The sequence below is a fragment of the Anolis sagrei genome, chromosome 11, assembly GCF_037176765.1.
Source record: "Anolis sagrei isolate rAnoSag1 chromosome 11, rAnoSag1.mat, whole genome shotgun sequence".
NCBI lineage: Eukaryota > Metazoa > Chordata > Lepidosauria > Squamata > Dactyloidae > Anolis > Anolis sagrei.
In genome coordinates this window covers 28179216-28199024 of record NC_090031.1, presented here as the reverse complement: position 1 = coordinate 28199024, position 19809 = coordinate 28179216, and the positions used below count along the sequence as shown (strand labels likewise).

The following is a 19809-nucleotide window of genomic DNA, read 5'->3' as shown; positions in this document are numbered from 1 at the left end:
CGCATGTAGATTCATGTTGCTAGACCTGCTTTGGGAGGCTGAGGGCCTGCTGGGCACTGGCTTTAGCCACAATGGTGTGGCTGCTGCCCGGACTGGGCTGCAGGGAGAGGGAGAGGTTGGAGACCAGCTGGGCCTTCAGCGCCGTCAGGGAGACCTTCTCCTCCGCCACCGTCACCGCCGCCTCCCCCAGCACTGCATCCGTCAGCGGGGAGACCACCTAAGGAAGCAAGTAAACAAGGAAAGAGATCAAACGCCCAGGAAAGATACCTTCCTTGACTTCAAGAGCCATTCTTGGGGGCTTTGCAACAGAGGTATGGCTGGCCCTCTGCCAGGAGAGCTTCAGTGGTGCCCCCCTGCAAAGCCTTATCCACTTTGCAAATATTTTTGGGAGAGAAGAAGCGGGATCTAAATACTACTAATAATAATACTAACCATAATACTATACTAATAATAAATGACCCCTGGGGTCCCTCCCAATAATAACACTAATAATAATACTGAAACCAATACTATACTAATGATAAATTACCTCTGGATTACCTTCCAATAATAATAATAATAATAATAATAATACCCTGGGGTCCCTTTCAATAATGATGATGATGATGATGATAATAGTAATAATAATGATGATGATGATGATGATGATGCTGAAACCAATACTATACTAATGATAAATGATCCCTGGGGTCCCTTTCAATAATGATAATAATGACAGAATAATAATAATGAAACTGATAATATACTAATGATAAATTATCTCTGCAATCCTTTCCAATAATAATAATAATAATAATAATAATAATACCACCACCAATACTGCACTAATAATAAATGACCTCTGGAGACCGACCTCTGGAGACCCTTTAACAACAACAACAACAACAACAATATAGTAATAATTATAGTAATAGTAATAATACCTACTATACTAATAATAAATGACCCCTTGGGGTCCCTTTCAATAATAATAACAACAATAATAATACCACCAATACTATACTAATAATAAATGACCCCTGGGGTCCCTTTCAATAATAATAATAATGAGGCAGCATGAAGGACTCTTTTCCAAAAGTTAGGAAACTTTCTTTTCATCTATCTATCTATCTATTAACTGTAGAGGGACAGAGAGTTTCATCTATGCTGACGATCCTGCCATCACCACTCAAGCAGAGAGCTTTGAAATGGTTGAACAGAAACTCTCTGAAGCTTTAGGTGCTCTTACTGCCTATTACAGGGAAAACCAATAATAATAATCCTAAAAACCCCTCTGTGTTTCAACTTGATGTTGGCACCAATAACACCTTGGAGGGATGTCCTCCAACAGAGCTGGGGTGGGCATCTGTAGGGAATGTTTTTATTACATCTTATGACTAATGATGAGGGCCTCCTGACCTTGAAGAGAGTGGTGCCGGGCTCCCGTCCAGCCAGGGTCCGGCCGTCCACCAGGCGGGCCACCCGGGGATCGTCCACCCGCATGAAGTCCCCCACCAGGTCGGTGACCTCCACCAGCCACTCGGGGCCCAGCATGGTGACCACTTGGTCGCTGCCTTCAGAGGATGTGGTGTGGAACTGGGTGAAGACACGCAAGGAGGTGCGCTGGAACTGGAGGGCACAACCCCGGCTCTGGCGCCGCTCCTCCTCCTCCTCTTCGTCATCCTCGCTCTCTCGGACCGACCTGCGGAGGTGATGGGAGAAATGCTAACTCTAATAATATGCCTTCAGTGTGATTGAGAAGAGAGCATCACAAGGCCTCTCTCTAACACAAAGACATGAACATCAACATGAGGGACTCTTCTCAAAGTTGGATCATCTTCCTTTCGTCTATTTATTCTTTTATCTAGAAGCCACTTCCTAATTCTTCCCAAAGGGAAGAGAAGAGAAAGGAAAAGAAAGCAAGAAGGGGAAGCTATGTGGGAGAAAGAGAAGAGGGAAGAAAGAAGAAGAAGAAAGAAGGGGAAGGTGTACAAGGGAAACAGGAAGGAAGAAAAAAGGAAAGAAAGAAAAGGAAGGAAGGTTCTGTATAAGGGAAAGTAAGAGAAGGAGGAAGGAAGAAAAGAAAGAAGGGGAAGGAAGGTGTATAAGGGAAAGAAAGGGAAGAGAAATAAAAAAAGAAAGAGAAGCTATGTGATTGAAAGAAGAGAGGAAGGAAGAAAAAGAAGGGAGAAGATGGACGAGGGAAAGAAAGGGAAGAGAAGTGAAAGGAAAAGAGAAAGAAGGGGAAGCTATGTGAGAGAAAGAGAAGAAGAAAAGAAAGAAAGCTATGTGAAAGAAATCAACAGGGAATAAAAAAAGAAAAGAAAGAAGAGGGAAGGTGTATGAGGGAAAGGAAGGGAAGAGAAGAGAAAAGAAAAGAAAAAACAAAGAAGGGGAACAGGAATGTGTATGAGGGAAACAGGAAGGAAGAAAAAGGGAAAGGAAGAGAGGAAGGAAGAAAAAGGGAGAAGGTGTATGAGGGAAAGAAAGGGAAGAGAAGAGAAAGGAAAAGAGAAAGAAGGGGAAGCTATGTGAGAGAAAGAGAAGAAGAAAAGAAAGAAAGCTATGTGAAAGAAATCAACAGGGAATAAAAAAAGAAAAGAAAGAAGAGGGAAGGTGTACGAGGGAAAGGAAGGGAAGAGAAGAGAAAAGAAAAGAAAAAACAAAGAAGGGGAACAGGAATGTGTATGAGGGAAACAGGAAGGAAGAAAAAGGGAAAGGAAGAGAGGAAGAAAAAGGGAGAAGGTGTATGAGGGAAAGAAAGGGAAGAGAAGAGAAAAAAAAAGAGAAAGAAGGGGAAGCTATGTAAGAGAAAGAAGAGAGGAAGGAAGAAAAAGAAGGGAGAAGGTGTACGAGGGAAAGAAAGGGAAGAGAAGAGAAAGGAAAAAGAAGGGGAAGCTATGTGAGAGAAAGAAAAGAGAAGAAGAAGAAAAGAAACAAAGCTATGTGAGAGAAATAGAAGGGGAAGGAAGAAAGAAAAGAAAGAAGGGGAAGGTGTAGAAGGGAAAGGAAGGGAAGAGAAAAGAAAGAAAGAAGGGGAAGCTATATGAGAGAGAGAGCAAAGAAAAAAGGGGAAGATGTACGAGGGAAAGGAAGGGAAGAGAAGAGAAAGAGAAAGAAAGGGAACTTATGTGAGAGAAAGAGAAGTAGGAAGAAAAGAAAGGAAGGTGTATGAGGGAAAGGAAGAGAAGTGAAAGAAAAGAAAGAAAGAAGGGGAAGCTATGTGAGAGAAAGAGAAGAGAGAAAGAAGAAAAAGAAAGAAGGGAAGAAAAAAAGGAGAAGCTGTATAAGGGGAAGTAAGAGAAGGAAGGAGGAAGAATGGGAGAGAAGGAAGGATCAGGCAGGAAGGAGGAAGGAAAGAGAGCCTGCCATGAAGACACTGTGAGCTGGAGAAGGGAGACAGGTGACTACCTGCGGTCGGCCAAGATGGGGATCCTCCAGCCTTTGACTTGGCTGAGATGGGGGTCAGAGAGCTCGATGCGGAGCGGGATGCGGGGCACCCAGACGGTCACCTCCAGGACAGCGCTAAGGTGCTCGTAGCCGAAGGAGACCCCCGCGTTCATGGAACCCCCCGTCTCCTTCCCACTCACAAAGACGTAGTCGCAGCCGTTGGAGACCTGCAGCGAGAGAAGGACGATAGGGTGTAGAAGTCAGTATGGTGAAGTCCAGATTGAATGAAATTGAACAACTGGGGGTCTGGCTAAGGAAGGGCTTATGAAGGCCTGGCAAGATGTTTTGATGTTTGACCATCCTTGTGGGAAGCTTCTCTCATGTCCCCACATGGGGAGCTGGAGCTGACAGAGGGAGCTCATCCAGGCTGTCTCCAGATTCAAACCCCCACCTGTCGGTCATCAGTTCTGCCAGCACGAGGGTTTAACCCACTGTGCCACCTGAGGTTTATAATAATAATAATAATAATAATAATAATAATAATAATAGAAAAAATTAATAAGATAATGATAATATAAGAAAATGAAAATATAAGATGAATGACAGCAACAGTATTAGAAAAATAATAAAATAATCATAAGAAAAATGGTAATGATAATAATTAAGAAAATAATAATAATATAGGGAAAATAGTAATAACAATAATGTGATAATAATATAGAAAAATAATAATAATAAAAATAATAAAATGTTGTCGAAGGCTTTATTGGCCGGAATCACTGTGTTGTTGTAGGTTTTTTCGGGTTATACAGCCATGTTCTAGAGGCATTCTCTTGTGACATTTTGCCTGCATCTACGGCAAGCATCCTCAGAGGTAGTGACCTCACTACCTCTGAGGATGCTTGCCATAGATGCAGGCGAAACGTCAGGAGAGAATGCCTCTAGAACATGGCCGTATAGCCCGAAAAAACCTACAGCTACCAAAATAATAATATGATACTAATAAGAATAATATGATAACAGAGGCCAAGCTTAGCACAGAAAATCCTGCTGATCAAAAGGTTGGCAGGTCGAGGTGAGCACGTGCTGTCAGACTCAGCTCCCTGCCTATCTAGCAGATTGAAAACAGAAATGTGAGTAGATAAATAGGTACTGCTTTAAGCGGGGAGGTAATAAAAGGCGCCCAGCAACTCGAAATCAGGAGGACATCTAAGGGCGACAAAGCTGCTTGGCATGGAAGAGGGAGTGACAGCACCCCCTTATGGACAGAGTCGAGCACAGCCTCTAGATGTCGGAAATGGAAAAGGTGGGGAAAGGCTTTACCTTTGTTTATTGTATGTGCTTGCTAATTGTAAAACAGCATTGAATTTTTTCTGTATATGTGTTCTGTATTTATATACTGTATAAATAAAGTATATAATTACTATTATATTATTATTTTGTCTGTGTTACCAATATGTAGCTATTCTGAAAACCTAGTACTTGGAGTCTGTGTATCTCTTTCTCTGAAAGTGCCTCAGATCCTCTGTCCCACTGAAAATGTATTGGAGAACATTTCAATAAGTATCCATGACACGGGTGGCTTCCCAGGCTTCCTTTTCCGAGCTAGGAACCCGATTGAAGACTCTCGAGCACAATAGGAGCTTTCATGCCGGACCCCCCAAAGTGCCAGACTCCTGTTTCAATGACGAAGGAGTTGCCCAAAGCGAAGGCTTTGGACTTAAGGCCATGGAGCTCTCACAGGTACTGATGTCATCATTTGGGTGTATGGGGAGACCTCTCCAAGATGCTGGATTCACCAATTAGTTGCATGGTGAGAGCTCTCCAAGGTGCTGAATTCACTATTTGGGTGTATTGGGAGAGCTCTCCAGGGTGCTGAATCCACCAACTGATTGCATGGGGAGACCTTTCCAAGGTGCTTAATCCACTATTTGGTTGAGTGGGTTGAGCTCTCCAAAGTGCTGAATCCACCAACTGTTTGTATTGGGAGTTCCGGATTTGCTATTTGGTTGTATGGGGCCAGCTCTTCAAGGTGCTGAATTCACCAACTGGTTACACGGGGGGGGGGGGGGGGGGGATCTATAAGATGCTGAAGTCACCATTTGGTTGTATTGGGAGAGGTGGAGTCGCCATTTGGTTGTATGGCTAGAGCTCTCCAAGGTGCTGAATCCACCAACTGATTGCATGGGGAGACCTCTCTGAGATGCTGAATCCACCAACTGGTTGTATTGGGAGTGCTGGATTTGCCATTTGGTTGTATGGGGTGAGCTCTCCAAGGCGCTTTTGTCGTGTCAGGAGCAACTTGAGAAACTGCAAGTCACTTCTGGTGCGAGAGAATTGGCTGTCTGCAAGGATGTTGCCCAGGGGAGGCCCGGATGATTTGATGTTTTTATCATCCTTTTCTCATGTCCCCGCATGAGGAGCTGGAGCTGATAGAGGGAGCTCATCCGCCTCTCCCCGGATTCGAACCTGTGACCTGTTGGTCTTCAGTCCTGCCGGCATAGGGGTTTAACCCACTGTGCCACCGGGGGCTCCATATCCACCAACTCTCCGAGATGCTGAATCCACCAACTGGTTGTATTGGGAGTGCTGGATTTGTCATTTGGTTGCATGGGGCAAGCTCTCCAAGGTGCTGAATCCACCAACTGGTTGCATGGGGAGAGCTCTACGAGATGTTGAAGTCCCCATTTGGTTGTATTGGGAGAGGTAGACTTGCCATTTGGTTGCATGGGGAGACCTCTCCGAGATGTTGAATCCACCAACTGGTTGCATTGGGAGTGCTGGATTTGCCATTTCGTTGTATGGGGGAGCTCTCCAAGGTGCTGAACCCACCAACTGATTGCATGGGGAGACGTCTCTGAGATGTTAAATCCACCAACTTGTTGTATTGGAGTGCTGGATTTGCCATTTGGTTGTATGGGGTGAGCTCTCCAAGATGCTGAACCCACAAACTGGTTGTATGGGGAGAGCTATGTGAGGTGCTGATGTCACCATTTAGTTGTATGGGGTGAGCTGTCCAAGGTACTGAATCCACCAAATAATTGCATGGGGAGACCTCTCCGAGATGCTGAATCCACCAACTGGTTGTATTGGGAGTGCTGGATTTGCCATTTGGTTGTATGGGGCAAGCTCCCCAAGGTGTTGAATCCACCAACTGGTTGTATGGTGAGTGCTGGATTTATCATTTGGTTGTATGGGCAAGCTCTCCAAGGTGTTGAATCCACCAACTGGTTTTATGGTGAGTGCTGGATTTATCATTTGATTGTATGGGTAAGCTCTCCAAGGTGTTGAATCCACCAACTGGTTGTATGGTGAGTGCTGGATTTATCATTTGGTTGTATGGGGCAAGCTTTCCAAGGTGTTGAATCCACCAACTGGTTGTATGGTGAGTGCTGGATTTGCCATGGTTGTATGGGGTTGGTTGTATGGGGTGAGCTCTCCAAGGTGCTGAATCCACCAACTGGTTGCACAGGGGAGAGCTCTACGAGATGCTGAAGTTTTTTGTTGTTGTTTTTTGTCGTGCCAGGAGCAACTTGAGAAACTGCAAGTCACTTCTGGTTGCATGGGGAGAGCTCTACGAGATGTCGAAGTCTCCATTTGGTTGTATTGGGAGAGGTAGACTTGCCATTTGGTTGCATGGGGAGACCTCTCCGAGATGTTGAATCCACCAACTGGTTGCATTGGGAGTGCTGAATTTGCCATTTCGTTGTATGGGGGAGCTCTCCAAGGTGCTGAACCCACCAACTGATTGCATGGGGAGACGTCTCTGAGATGTTAAATCCACCAACTTGTATTGGAGTGCTGGATTTGCCATTTGGGGCGAGCTCTCCAAGGTGCTGAATCCACCAACTGGGTGTATGGGGAGAGCTATGTGAGGTGCTGATGTCACAATTTGGTTGTGTGGTGGAGCTCTCCAAGGTGCATGGTGGAGCTCTCCAAGGTGCTGAACCCACCAAATGATTGCATGGGAGACCTCTCCAAGGTGCTAAATCCGCCAACTGTTTGCATGGGGTGAGCTCTCTGAGGTGATGAATCTGCCAACTGGTTGCATGGGAAGGGAGCTCAAGATGCTGAATTTGCCGTTTGGTTGTATGGAAGAGCTCTCCCATGTACTGAATCCACCAACTGGTTGCCTGGGGAGAGCTCTACGAGGTGCTGAATTTTCCATTTGGTTGTATGTGGAGAGCTCTCCAAGGTGCTGAATCCACCAAATGATAGCAAGACGAATACTGCACCGGCCCTTTTCTGCCTGCTTGCCATTAACTCCGTCTCCCGTGAATTATATGCCGACGGCAGCAATAGCGGTAGGCGGTGACGGCACTCACCTGGACGGCAGTGGCGGCGCTGTCAGGCCCGCCTCAAAAGCCCATCCATCAGGCCGCTGCTCGCTATCTGTTCCTGTAAATAATTCAGCGCCGGTGTCGGCAGGCTGTCTCACGACGCAGGCGACGACCGCAAGGCATCAAACAACACAAGCCGCTCCATCCGTCTCCCGTTCGAAGGACCGCCGGCAAGGAGGAGAAGCAAACGGACTGGCTTTTGGGTGACCCAAAAGGGATCGCACAAAGAAGAGTCAGTCATCCGTCTTGCCATCCCAACAGAGAGTGAATCGGTTGTATGCCATCACCGGATGGCAAACATATAATTCCTTTAAAGTTCGGGCTTAAATCCAAAACGGATTGTGAACATGTAACTCCTTAAATATTTAGGCTTAAATCCAAAGTGTGCTCTCAACGCTTCCCTTAAAGTTCGGACTTAAATCCGAAGCAGACTGCGAACATATAAATCCATTAAAGTTCGGACTTAAATCCGAAACGAATTGTGAACATAGAACATCGTTAAAGTTTGAACTTAAATCCAAAGCAGATTGTGAAAATATAACTCTTTTAAAATTTGGAATGATCTCCGTTTAGACGTTCAACGTTTCCTTTAAAGTTCAGACTTAAATCCGAAGCAGTTTGTGAACTATAACTCCTTTAAAATTTGGACTTAAATCCATTCAAACTGTCAACACTTCCTTTAATGTTCGGACTTAAATCCAAAGCAGACTGTGAACATATAACTCTGTGAAACTTCGGACTTCAATCCGAAGCGGATTGTGAACATATAACTTCTTCAAAATTTGGACTTAAATCCATTCAGACTGTCAACACTTCCTTTAAAGTTCGGACTTAAATCCAAAGCAGACTGTGAACATATAACCCTGCCAAACTTCGGACTTAAATCCGAAGCGGATTGTGAACATATAACTTCTTCAAAAGTCTTTAAAAGCTCAGACTTAAATCCGAAGTGGACTGCGAATATTTAACTCCTTTAAAGTTTGGACTGAAATCCGTAGCGGATTTCCTGCCTCGCATTGCACAAAGACAGACCAAGATTCCCTCGTCCGTCGGATTTCTAATTAACGCGAGCGGCCGATGGGGGAAGATGGCACAATTATTTCCCTTTTTTATCGATATTTCAATTTCTATCGCCCGAGCCCGTGATGGGAGCTTGCTAATTAAAACCAATTAAGTTATGAATTAAGTTGGAGGCTCGCTAACAAAGGGGGACAACTCCATTAAATTTAAACGGCGGATGGGAAAGACTCGAGACGAGGTTGGAGGCCTAAACGGCGCTTCGAGGATCGAGTTAATAACGATATTATTAATTAATGAAGCGGAGATGAGATTTACATTGCCCAGGTGGTCCTTCCTTTGCAAAGAAATGGCGTTTAATAACACATTCCTACTGAAATGGACTTCAAATGACTAGATGCAGCTAAAAAAAACACTGCTAGACAGAAGAGGAGGAGAATAATGGCTCACCTTGATGATGTCTTCATTGCCGGATTTGCACCTGACCGACCCGGATATGTCCAGAATGACTCCGGTGACCTCGATGGCAATGACCTTCACTGGGATGGCCACCGTCCGGCCGGTCAAGATGGCTGTGTTGATGATCTCGGTGTCCTTCGGAAGAGAACAGAGGCCGTGTTTAAAAAGCCCCTGCATCCTAACCATGTTATGATATCACATCAAAAAAGCAGGATATACATAAATGATGATGATGGTGGTGCAGGAGGGGAAATGCAGAACAATATAGGTAAAGAGGCAGCACAGGAATATCTGGCAAATCCAAATGCATAATTATTATTGTTATTATTATTGGATATACCCTAAAGTCCATCAGGTTCACCATTATTATTATTATTATTATTATTATTATTATTATTATTATTATTATTATTGGATATACCCTGAAGTCTATCACTCTGTGATGTATTGGCGAATAATGTGTGCAGATCCCAGTAAAGTGGCCTTCTGCAGCTGGCAGATGGTAATCTTGTCAGCGCCTATTGTGTTTAAGTGCAGGCCAAGGTCTTTAGGCACTGCACCAGTGTACCGATCACCACTGGGACCACCTTGACTGGCTTGTTGTTGTTGTTGTTGTTGTTATTATTATTATTATTATTATTATTGGATATACCCTAAAGTCCATCAGGTTCACCATATTATTATTATTATTATTATTATTATTATTATTATTATTGGATATACCCTAAAGTCCATCAGGCTCGCCTTATTATTATTATTATTATTATTATTATTATTATTATTATTATTATTGGATATACCCTAAAGTCTATCAGGCTCACACTATCATTATTATTATTATTATTATTATTATTATTATTATTAGATATACCCTGAAGTCCATCAGGTTCACCTTATTATTATTGTTGTTGCTGTTGTTGTTGTTGTTGGGTATACCCTAAAGTCACCCTATCATCATCATCATCATCATCATCATCATCGTCGTCATCGTCATCATCATTGGATATACCCTAAAGTCCATCAGGCTCATCCTGTTATCATCATCATCATCATCATCATTATTATTTGATGATGGTGATGATGTTTTAAGGCCAGAAAGCAGGTAAAGGTAAAGGTTTTCCCCTGACATTAAGTCCAGTTGTGTCCGACTCTGGGGGTTGGTGCCCATCTCCATTTCTAAGCCGAAGAGCTGGCATTGTCCGTAGACATCTCCAAGGTCATGTGGCCATAGGCATGACTGCATGGAGCGTCCTTAACTTCCCGCCGGAGCGGTACCTATTCATCTACTCACAGCTACATGTTTTTGAACTGCTAGGTTGGCAGAAGCTGTGGCTAACAGCAGGAGCTCACCCTGCTCCCCGGATTTGAACCAGCGACCTTTCTGTCAGCAAGTTCAGCAGCTCAGCAATTTAACCCAGTGCACCACCAGGGGCTCCAAGGTAGTAGGGGAAATGCAGCATGAAATAGGTAAAGAGGCAGCATTGTAATATTTGGGAATTCCAAATGGATTCAAAGTCTGTTGAGACCAGAAAATGCAGCAGAATATAGGTAAAGGGGCAGCACAGGAATATCTGGCTATTCCAAATGGAGTCAAACCCCTTAAGGCTCCCTTTCAGGGCTAAAGACAGGGGCCAAATATTCAAGTGGCGCAGGGCCTCACCATAGCCAGGGGCAGGATGGCCCGGATGTCCTTCTGGAGGACGGTCAGCTCGGTCATGGCCTTCTCCAGGTTTGGCGGGGGGCTGCGTCCCCGGTAGTCCACGTGCCACATGATCCTCCGCGTCACCGACTGGCTGGTGAAGTTCTCCATCTCAAAGTCCAGCTGCATGACCTCGTAGGGGCCCTCTTCCTCCCTGCAAAAACATACGCATGTATATAAACACATATTGAGAGTTGAGGGTCCAACAGTCAGCGCTTGACCAAGAGGACTAAGTGAGGCAGAGCTCAGAGAATCCCAGAAATGGAAGGAGACACCTAAAGAACATCTAGACCAACCCCTATCCTGCCATAAAGGGAAATATAATCATCAAATGGATACATGAAGGAAGGAAATATGGAGTCCTGGAGATGGAAGGAGACCCCAAAGGACATCTACACCAAGCCCTATCCTGCCATAAAGGGAAATATAATCACCAAATGGATATATGAAGGCAGGAAATATGGGATCCTGGAGATGGAAGGGGACCTCAAAGGACTTCTAGACCAACCCCTATCCTAACATAAAGGGAGATATAATCATTGAATAGATGCCAAGGAAATGTGGAATCCTGGAGATGGAAGGGGACCCCAAAGGTCATCTAGACTAACCCCTATCCTGCCGTAAAGGGAAATATAATCATCGAATGGATTCCAAGGAAATGTGGAATCCTGGAGATGGAAGGGGACCCCAAAGGACATCTAGACCAACCCCATCCTTCCATAAAGGAAAATATAATCACCAAATGGATCCATGAAGGAAGGAAACATGGAGTCCTGGAGATGGAAGGGAACCCCAAAGGACATCTAGTCCAACCCTATGTATGAATACAAACCTTCCAATACTATTCTTCTATAAATAGCAATGGTTAAGAGATTAGTCTGGGATTAAATTATGGAATTAGGAATGTGATTGTTGTGTCTTTATGGCACAATGGGGTCAGACTAGTTGGCCTTTGGGGGATCCCTTCCCACTCTATCCTTCTATGAATAGAAACAGTTAAGCCATTATCTGGGGCTAAATGTGTTTGTCACACCTCCCTTTTGCGGAGAATGGGGTCAGACGAGATCTCCTTTGGGGGTCCCCTTATAAGATTGGATACGGCTGCAAAGAAGGATTGGATACGGCTGCAAAGGAAGATCTATTAAAAATTAGGAAACCCGACAAAAGCGTCGCTCCCATTAAAGCCACGGATGAAAGGCTCCCCCTCGTTCTTTGCCGCGAGAGGCTTCCTGCTGCGCCGCTGATAAGAGACGCTCGTTTGATACTGAAGTCCCAGATGCTGGGGAGCGATTGCTAGGCAAATCCGAGCGAGAGAGATGAACCGTCTCCCCAAAATGCAGCAACGGGATGTGGGGGACCCCTCACCTGCTGTGGGCCCCGATCCAGGAGACGTCCACGCTAGAGGTTGCGTGCTTGCTGCCTGCCTGGATCTCCGCATTCAGCAGCCAGTTGGGGTGCCGGGTTCGAGTCGCCAGCAGGTTCACCCCCTTCTTGGCCTTCACCCTGCAACATCAACATAGAAAGATTTCAGTGGAAGACTGAAAGAATCATACTACTACTACTACTACTACTACTAATAATAATAATAATAATAGGAGGAACCCCAGGGGCTTCCCAGCCTTTGCAACAACAACAGCAACAACAATAATAGAAGAAGAACCCGTGGGGCCATTCAGCCTTTGCAATGATGATGATGATAATAATAATAATAATAATAACAACAACAACAATAATAACAACAGAAGCAACCCGAGGGGCCATCCAGCCTTTGCAATGATGATAATAATGATGATAATCATAATAATAATAGTAATAATAATGGAGCCACCCAACCTTTGCAACAACAACAATAACAATAACAATAACAACAACAGAAGCAAACCCAGGGGCCATCCAGCTTTTTGCTGGATAACATAACAATAAAACTAAAAACAGGAAACCCAGGAGCCATCTAGCCTTTGCAATAATAATAATAATAATAATAATAATAATAATAATAATAATTACAACAACAAAAGCAACTTGAGGGGCCATCCAGCCTTTGCAATATTATTATTAATAACAATATTAATAGCAAACCCAGAGGCCATCCAGCTTTTGCAATAATAATAATAACAACAACAACAGCAGCAGAAGCAGAAGCAACCTGAGGGGCCATCCAGCATTTGCAATGATAATAATAATAATAGTAATAATAATAATAGCAATCTCTGGGGCGGTATACAAGCAAAGTAAATAAGTAAGTAAATAAATAAATAAACAACAATAATCCAGTTCTTGTGGGTTTTTTCGGGCTATATGGCCATGTTCTAGAGGCATTTCTCCTGACGTTTCGCCTGCATCTATGGCAAGCTTCCTCAGAGGTGAGCTCTTGAAGAAGCTTGCCATAGATGCAGGCGAAACGTCAGGAGAAATGCCTCTAGAACATGGCCATATAGCCCGAAAAAACCCATAAGAACTGAGTGATTCCAGCCATGAAAGCCTTCGACAATACATTAAACAACAACAACAATAATAATAATAGAAAACCCAGGGGTTATCCAGCTTTTGTAATAATAATAATAATAATAATAATAATAATAATAATAATAATAGCAGCAATCTCTGGGGCCGTCCAGCTTTGCAATAATAACAATAATAGAAGCAAACCCAGGGGCCATCCAACCTTTGTAATGATAACAACAACAACAATAATAGCAATGTCTGGGCCATCCAGCCGTTGCAATAATAATAATAATAATAATAATAATAATAATAATAATAATAATAATAATGATGGAGTCATCCAACCTTTGCAGCAGCAACAACAACAACAACAGAAGCAAACCCAGGAGCCATCCAGCTTTTGCAATAATAATAATAACAATAATAATAATAATAATAGCAACAACAACACATTAGAGATGTGCAGACTAAAATACAACAGTAGAGAAGTGCAAACCAACTTTGGAATTCTAGGTGTTTTGGACTCTAACTGGCTGTTAGGAATTGCGGGAGTTGAAGTCCCAAACCTCTGGAAGGAGGGCCAAAGTTGGCCCATGCCTGCTTAAGACACTAAGGTGAACTCCTGGGGCGGGTGAAGTTCGTAGTAAAATGCAGAGGTGAGGGCAACGATGCTCTTTGGTCTTACCTAAGGGTGAACTGTTCCACGGAGGAGTTCCCAGCCCGGAGGAGGGCCACGCGGAGGACCTCTCCCGGCCGCAGGGGCCCGTCGGGGAGGCGGAGGAAGAGGTGGTCGTCCAGGCGCTGCTCTTGGAAGGGAGGGGAGGGCGGGGGCTGGACCAGGCGCAGGCTCCCGATCCGGAGCAACGGGTGCTGCGTGGGGCCCTCGGCCCGCGCTCCAGAGGGGCCCCGCCACCTCCCCGCCGCCTCGCCCTCACAGTCCCCGCCCGCGTGCAGCGTGTAGTAGAGCTCCACCGCCTGGTAGTCGGGCTTGGCTCCGGACGGGGCCCCGAACCAGGCCTGGGGCAGCTCAGCTTGGGCCAGGCAGGCGGCCAGCGCCCCGCGGAGTCGACACGCGGCCCGTAGCTCGAGTGCCTCGCGGAAGGCATGGAGGCGGACGCACGGCAGCTGCTCGCGGGGCGCTTCGATGTCGTCCCAGTCACGCCCGGCGACATAGAAGAACACTTGCGCAGCGGGCTCGTCGGCGGGCACCCGTGTCCGGACAATGAAGGCCCGCACCTTCCAGTTAACGGTGACACGGTCGGGCACCTCCAAGGTGCTGGAGGGCTGGAGGAGCTCCCTCGGCACAGCCTGGCCCACCACAAAGGGGCCCAAGGAGGCGTTCAGGACTGGCAGCTCCTTGGTCTGGAAGACCACAAACGGCTCTGAGTGGCTGGTGTTGCCTGGTGGAGGCGGAGGCGTGGTCGGGCGGAGGAAGAAGGCCAAGCGGGCGTTGGAGAGGCGGAAGGTGACCGGGAGGATAGCCACAGCCTCTGGCGGAGAGTCCTCAGTGGGCTCCGGACCAGTAGGGTTGACCTTGGCCTGAGCTGCAAAGAGAGACAAGTGGATAGATACTTAGATGCATACTCCAATGGGCAAATGAATAGATAAAGACATGTATACATGGATGGACGGACGGATACCTATATGCACAGAGAAAGAGAGAAAGAGAGATACTTATATGCACTGGTGGGTGGATGGCTGGCTGGATAGATGGTTATATGCAATGATGGGTGGATGAATGGATAGTTAAATGCATAGATGGAAGCATGGATACCTATATGCATAGATAGATAGATAGATAGATAGATAGATAGATAGATAGATACTTATATGCACTGATGAATGGATGAATATTTATATGCGTGGATGGATGAATGGATGCATGGACACCTATATGCATAGATAGATAGATAGATAGATAGATAGATAGATAGATAGATAGATAGATAGATAGATAGATAGATAGATAGATAGATAGATACTTATATGCACTGGATGGCTGGATGGATACCTACCTATATGCATAGATGGATGGATGGATGGATGGATGGATACCTACCTATATGCATAGATGGATGGATGGATGGATGCCTATATGCATAGATGGATGGATGGATGGATACCTATATGCATAGATGGATGGATGGATGGATGGATGGATGGATGGATGGATGGATACCTATATGCATAGATAGATGGATGGATGGATACCTATATGCATAGATAGATAGATGGATGGATGGATGGATACCTATATGCATAGATGGATGGATGGATGGATGGATACCTACCTATATGCATAGATGGATGGATGGATGCCTATATGCATAGATGGATGGATGGATGGATACCTATATGCATAGATAGATGGATGGATGGATGGATGGATGGATGGATACCTATATGCATAGATAGATGGATGGATGGATACCTACCTATATGCATAGATAGATAGATGGATGGATGGATGGATGGATGGATGGATGGATGGATACCTATATGCATAGATGGATGGATGGATGGATGGATGGATGGATACCTATATGCATAGATAGATAGATAGATAGATAGATAGATAGATAGATAGATAGATAGATAGATAGATAGATAGATAGATAGATGGATGGATGGATGGATGGATGGATGGATGGATGGATGGATGGATGGATGGATACCTACCTATATGCATAGATAGATAGATAGATAGATAGATAGATAGATAGATAGATAGATAGATAGATAGATAGATAGATGGATACCTATATGCATAGATGGATAGATGGATGGATGGATGGATACTTATATGCATAGATGGATGGATGGATAGATAGCCAAGTAGATAGAGTCCATGATAATAATAATAATAATAATAATAATAATAATAATAATAACAATAATAATAATAATAATACGTTCTAATACTAATAGTAGATACATAGCCGCTTTGAGTTTCTTTCGGGAGAGATATGTGGGGTATACATAATAATAATAATAATAATAATAATAATAATAATAATAATAATAATAATTTAATACTTTTATGTTAAGCTGCTTTGAGTCTCCTTCAAGAGAGATAAAGTAGGGTTTTATTATTATCATTAATAATAATATGCTAATGCTTAGATTTTAAGCTGCTTTACGTCTTTTATTTTTGAGCTATTATTATGTTTATTTATTCCTCGCTTTATCTCTATATCCTGAAGGAGACTCAAAGTGGCTTCACAGAAAAGTGGTTCAAATCAGCACAAAGAGGAACCATTTGGGTTCCCCCAAAAAATTGGGGCAAACCCCCATTTCAAACCCCCTATTTGAGATCGGTCTCTCAACCCGGAGTGGATTCGGTGCCCTCGCGACCTGGAAGCAGCCAAGACGGAGGCATTTTTCGCAAGCTCCTTCTCCTCCAAGGAGGTCAGCTTGGAGCCTGACTTTCTCACTCAAAAGAAAACAGTGCGAACTCTTCCCAAATCCCTGCTGACAAAGCATTGTGCGCGCAAACCCCTGTCTTGTCGCAACGCTGCGGGTCACGTCCCTTTATCCGCCTTTCCACGGATGATCGAACCGACAGAGCGGCAGTCGCCCTCAATCCCTGTCCCTCCTCGGCTCTCCTGACCTCCGAGGAGAAGGAGTCCTTAATGAGCATCCACCTTCATTAACCTCCCTAATTACATGCAGATTGCAGCCTCCAATCAGCCGCTCCCCGGTGCCAAGCAGAGGGGCCTAATGTGACTGTGTATGCAGATACACACACGCACACACATAAATACACACAAAATTCATCAAGTCCAGGTTCAGGAGGAGAGGAAAGGCCTTCCTTCCAATGCCAACTGCCACTGCCCTGTCCCTCCCGCCATCCCAACTGCCACTGTCCTGGCATCGGAAGGAGAAAAGGGCATGGCTCCGTCATGGCCAGGCCCAGAAGGAGATGGAAGTCTCTCTCCTCCACCCAACTGCCACTGCCCTATCCCTCCCTCCATCCCAACTGCCACTGTCCTGGCATCGGAAGGAGAGAATGGCATGACTTCATCATGGCCAGGCCCAGAAGAAAATGGCTCTCTCCTCCATCCCAACTTCCTCTGCCCTATTCCTCTCTCCATCCCAACTGCCACTGCCCTATCCCTCCCTCCATCTCAACTGCCACTGTCCTGGCATCGGAAGAAGAGAATGGCATGATTCATCATGGCCAGGCCCAGAAGGAGATGGAAGACTCTCTCCTCCATCCAACTGCCACTGCCCTGTCCCTCCCGCCATCCCAACTGCCACTGTCCTGGCATCGGAAGGAGAAAAGGGCATGGCTCCGTCATGGCCAGGCCCAGAAGGAGATGGAAGTCTCTCTCCTCCACCCAACTGCCACTGCCCTATCCCTCCCTCCATCCCAACTGCCACTGTCCTGGCATCGGAAGGAGAGAATGGCATGACTTCATCATGGCCAGGCCCAGAAGGAAATGGCTCTCTCCTCCATCCCAACTTCCTCTGCCCTATTCCTCTCTCCATCCCAACTGCCACTGCCCTATCCCTCCTTCCATCTCAACAGCCATTGTCCTGGCATCGGAAGGAGAGAATGGCATGATTCATCATGGCCAGGCCCATAAGGAGACGGAAGACTCTCCCCTCCACCCCAACTGCATTGCCTTATTCCTCCATCCATCTCAACTGCCACTGTCCTGGCATCAGAAGAAGAGAAGGGCATGGCTCCTTCATGGCCAGGCCCAGAAGGAGATGGAAGGCTCTCTCCTCCACCTAACTGCCACTACCCTGTCCCTCCCTCCATTCCAACTGCCACTGCCCTATCCCTATCTCCATCCCAACTGCCACTACCCTATTTCTCTCTCCACCCCAACTGCCACTGCCCTGGCATCGGAAGGAGAGAAGGGCATGACTTCATCATGGCCAGATCCAGAAGGAGATGGCTCTCTCCTCCACCCCAAACTGCCACTGCCCTATTCCTCTCTCTATCCCAACTGCCACTGCCGTGTCCCTCCCTCCATCCCAATTGCCACTGCGCTGGCATCGGAAGGAGAGAATGGCATGGCACCGTTGTGGCCAGGCCCAGAAGGAGATAGAAGGCTCTCCCATTCACCCCAACTGCAATTACCCTATTCCTCTCTCCACCCCAACTGCCACTGCCCTGGCATCAGAAGGAGAGAAGGGCATGACTTCCTCATGGCCAGGCCCAGAAGGAGATGGTTCTCTTCTCCACCCCAACTGCCACTATTATATTCCGCTCTCCATCCCAACTGCCACTGCCCTGGCATTGGAAGGAGAGAAAGGCTTCATCATGGCCAGGCCCAGAAGGAGATGGACGGCTCTCCCCTCCACCCCAACTGCATTGCCTTATCTCTCCATCCATCTCAACTGCCACTGCCCTGGCATCAGAAGGAGAGAGAGCACAGCTCCCATCAGGCCTAGAAGAGAGGAAGGGCCTTCTGTTCACCCCCAACTGCCACTGCCCTTGTATCAAAGGATGAGTCCAGATAGGCACAACTCCACCCATGCCCAAGCCCAGAAAGTGATAAAAGACTCTCCCCTCCACCCCATCTCAACTGCCACTGCCCTGGCATCAGAAGAAGAGAAGGGCATGGTTACATTATGGCCAGGCCCAGAAGGAGATGGAAGGCTCTCCCCTCCACCCCAACTGCCAGTGCCCTATTCCTCTCTCCGTCCCAACTGCCACTGCCCTGGCATCGGAAGGAGAGACAGCACAGCTCCCATCAGGCCCAGAAGAGACAAAGGGCCACTGCCCTATCCCTCTTTGCATACCAACTGCCCTGGCACCAGAAGGATGCAGCTCCTTCCACCCCAACTGCCACTGCCCTGGCATCGGAAGGAGGTGGCACAGTTCCCATCATGCCCAGGTCCAGAAGAGAGAGAAGGCCTTCCCTCGGCCACTGCCTTACCCCATCCTTTCCAGAGATTGCTACACACTTTTTATCTCTGGATTGAGATGCAAAGTGACATGACTCATGGCTTCAGTTCGGGCTAAAACCCGAAGCGGATGCCCCATCCCACCCATACGAAGGCTGCCATCCAAACCTGGCCCTGGAAACCCTGCGACTGCTGTATGCTTCCTATCTTAGAACACCCCAGAGACCCTCTCGCCGTCTCTTGCATGAAGATGCTGAGACAAAGGCAACCAATGCCCTTTCCCCACTGCCTGTTGTCCAGAGACATGCGCTAACGCCACAGCCTGCTGAGGTCAGTGGTTTCTCCGCTCCAGCCTCTGCATTATTCATCTCCCTGCAAAGCAAAGAAAGGAAGGCTTCCCTCGCTCTGCAGAAAGGCCCAGCGTCCCCAGAGAGAGGGAAAGGAAGACGCAAGATTGGGATATGGACAGTTTGCGCCCAAGGATGCTTGTGCTATAGATGCAACCCACTGCTCAACTGTTGGGAGGGCTTAAATAGTGTCCTTCCTGGCAGAAGGGGGTTGGGCTGGATGGTCTTTAGGGGGCCTTTCCAAATAGTAATAATAATAACAATAAAAATA

The 19809-nt window shown here is 46.1% G+C and overlaps 1 protein-coding gene across 1 annotated transcript in view; it reads right to left on the bottom strand.

Annotated features, from left to right (window-relative positions):
* TMEM132E (transmembrane protein 132E) overlaps positions 1-19809 on the bottom strand; it is a 64227-nt gene that overhangs the window by 2574 nt on the left and 41844 nt on the right. The window contains exons 2-8 of the mRNA XM_060756883.2: positions 14015-14873; positions 12250-12387; positions 10846-11038; positions 9177-9320; positions 3391-3596; positions 1399-1681; positions 26-217 (exon numbers count right to left, since the gene is read on the bottom strand). Coding sequence (XP_060612866.2) covers positions 26-217; positions 1399-1681; positions 3391-3596; positions 9177-9320; positions 10846-11038; positions 12250-12387; positions 14015-14873 — 2015 coding nt within the window. The remainder of the gene's footprint in view (positions 1-25; positions 218-1398; positions 1682-3390; positions 3597-9176; positions 9321-10845; positions 11039-12249; positions 12388-14014; positions 14874-19809) is intronic.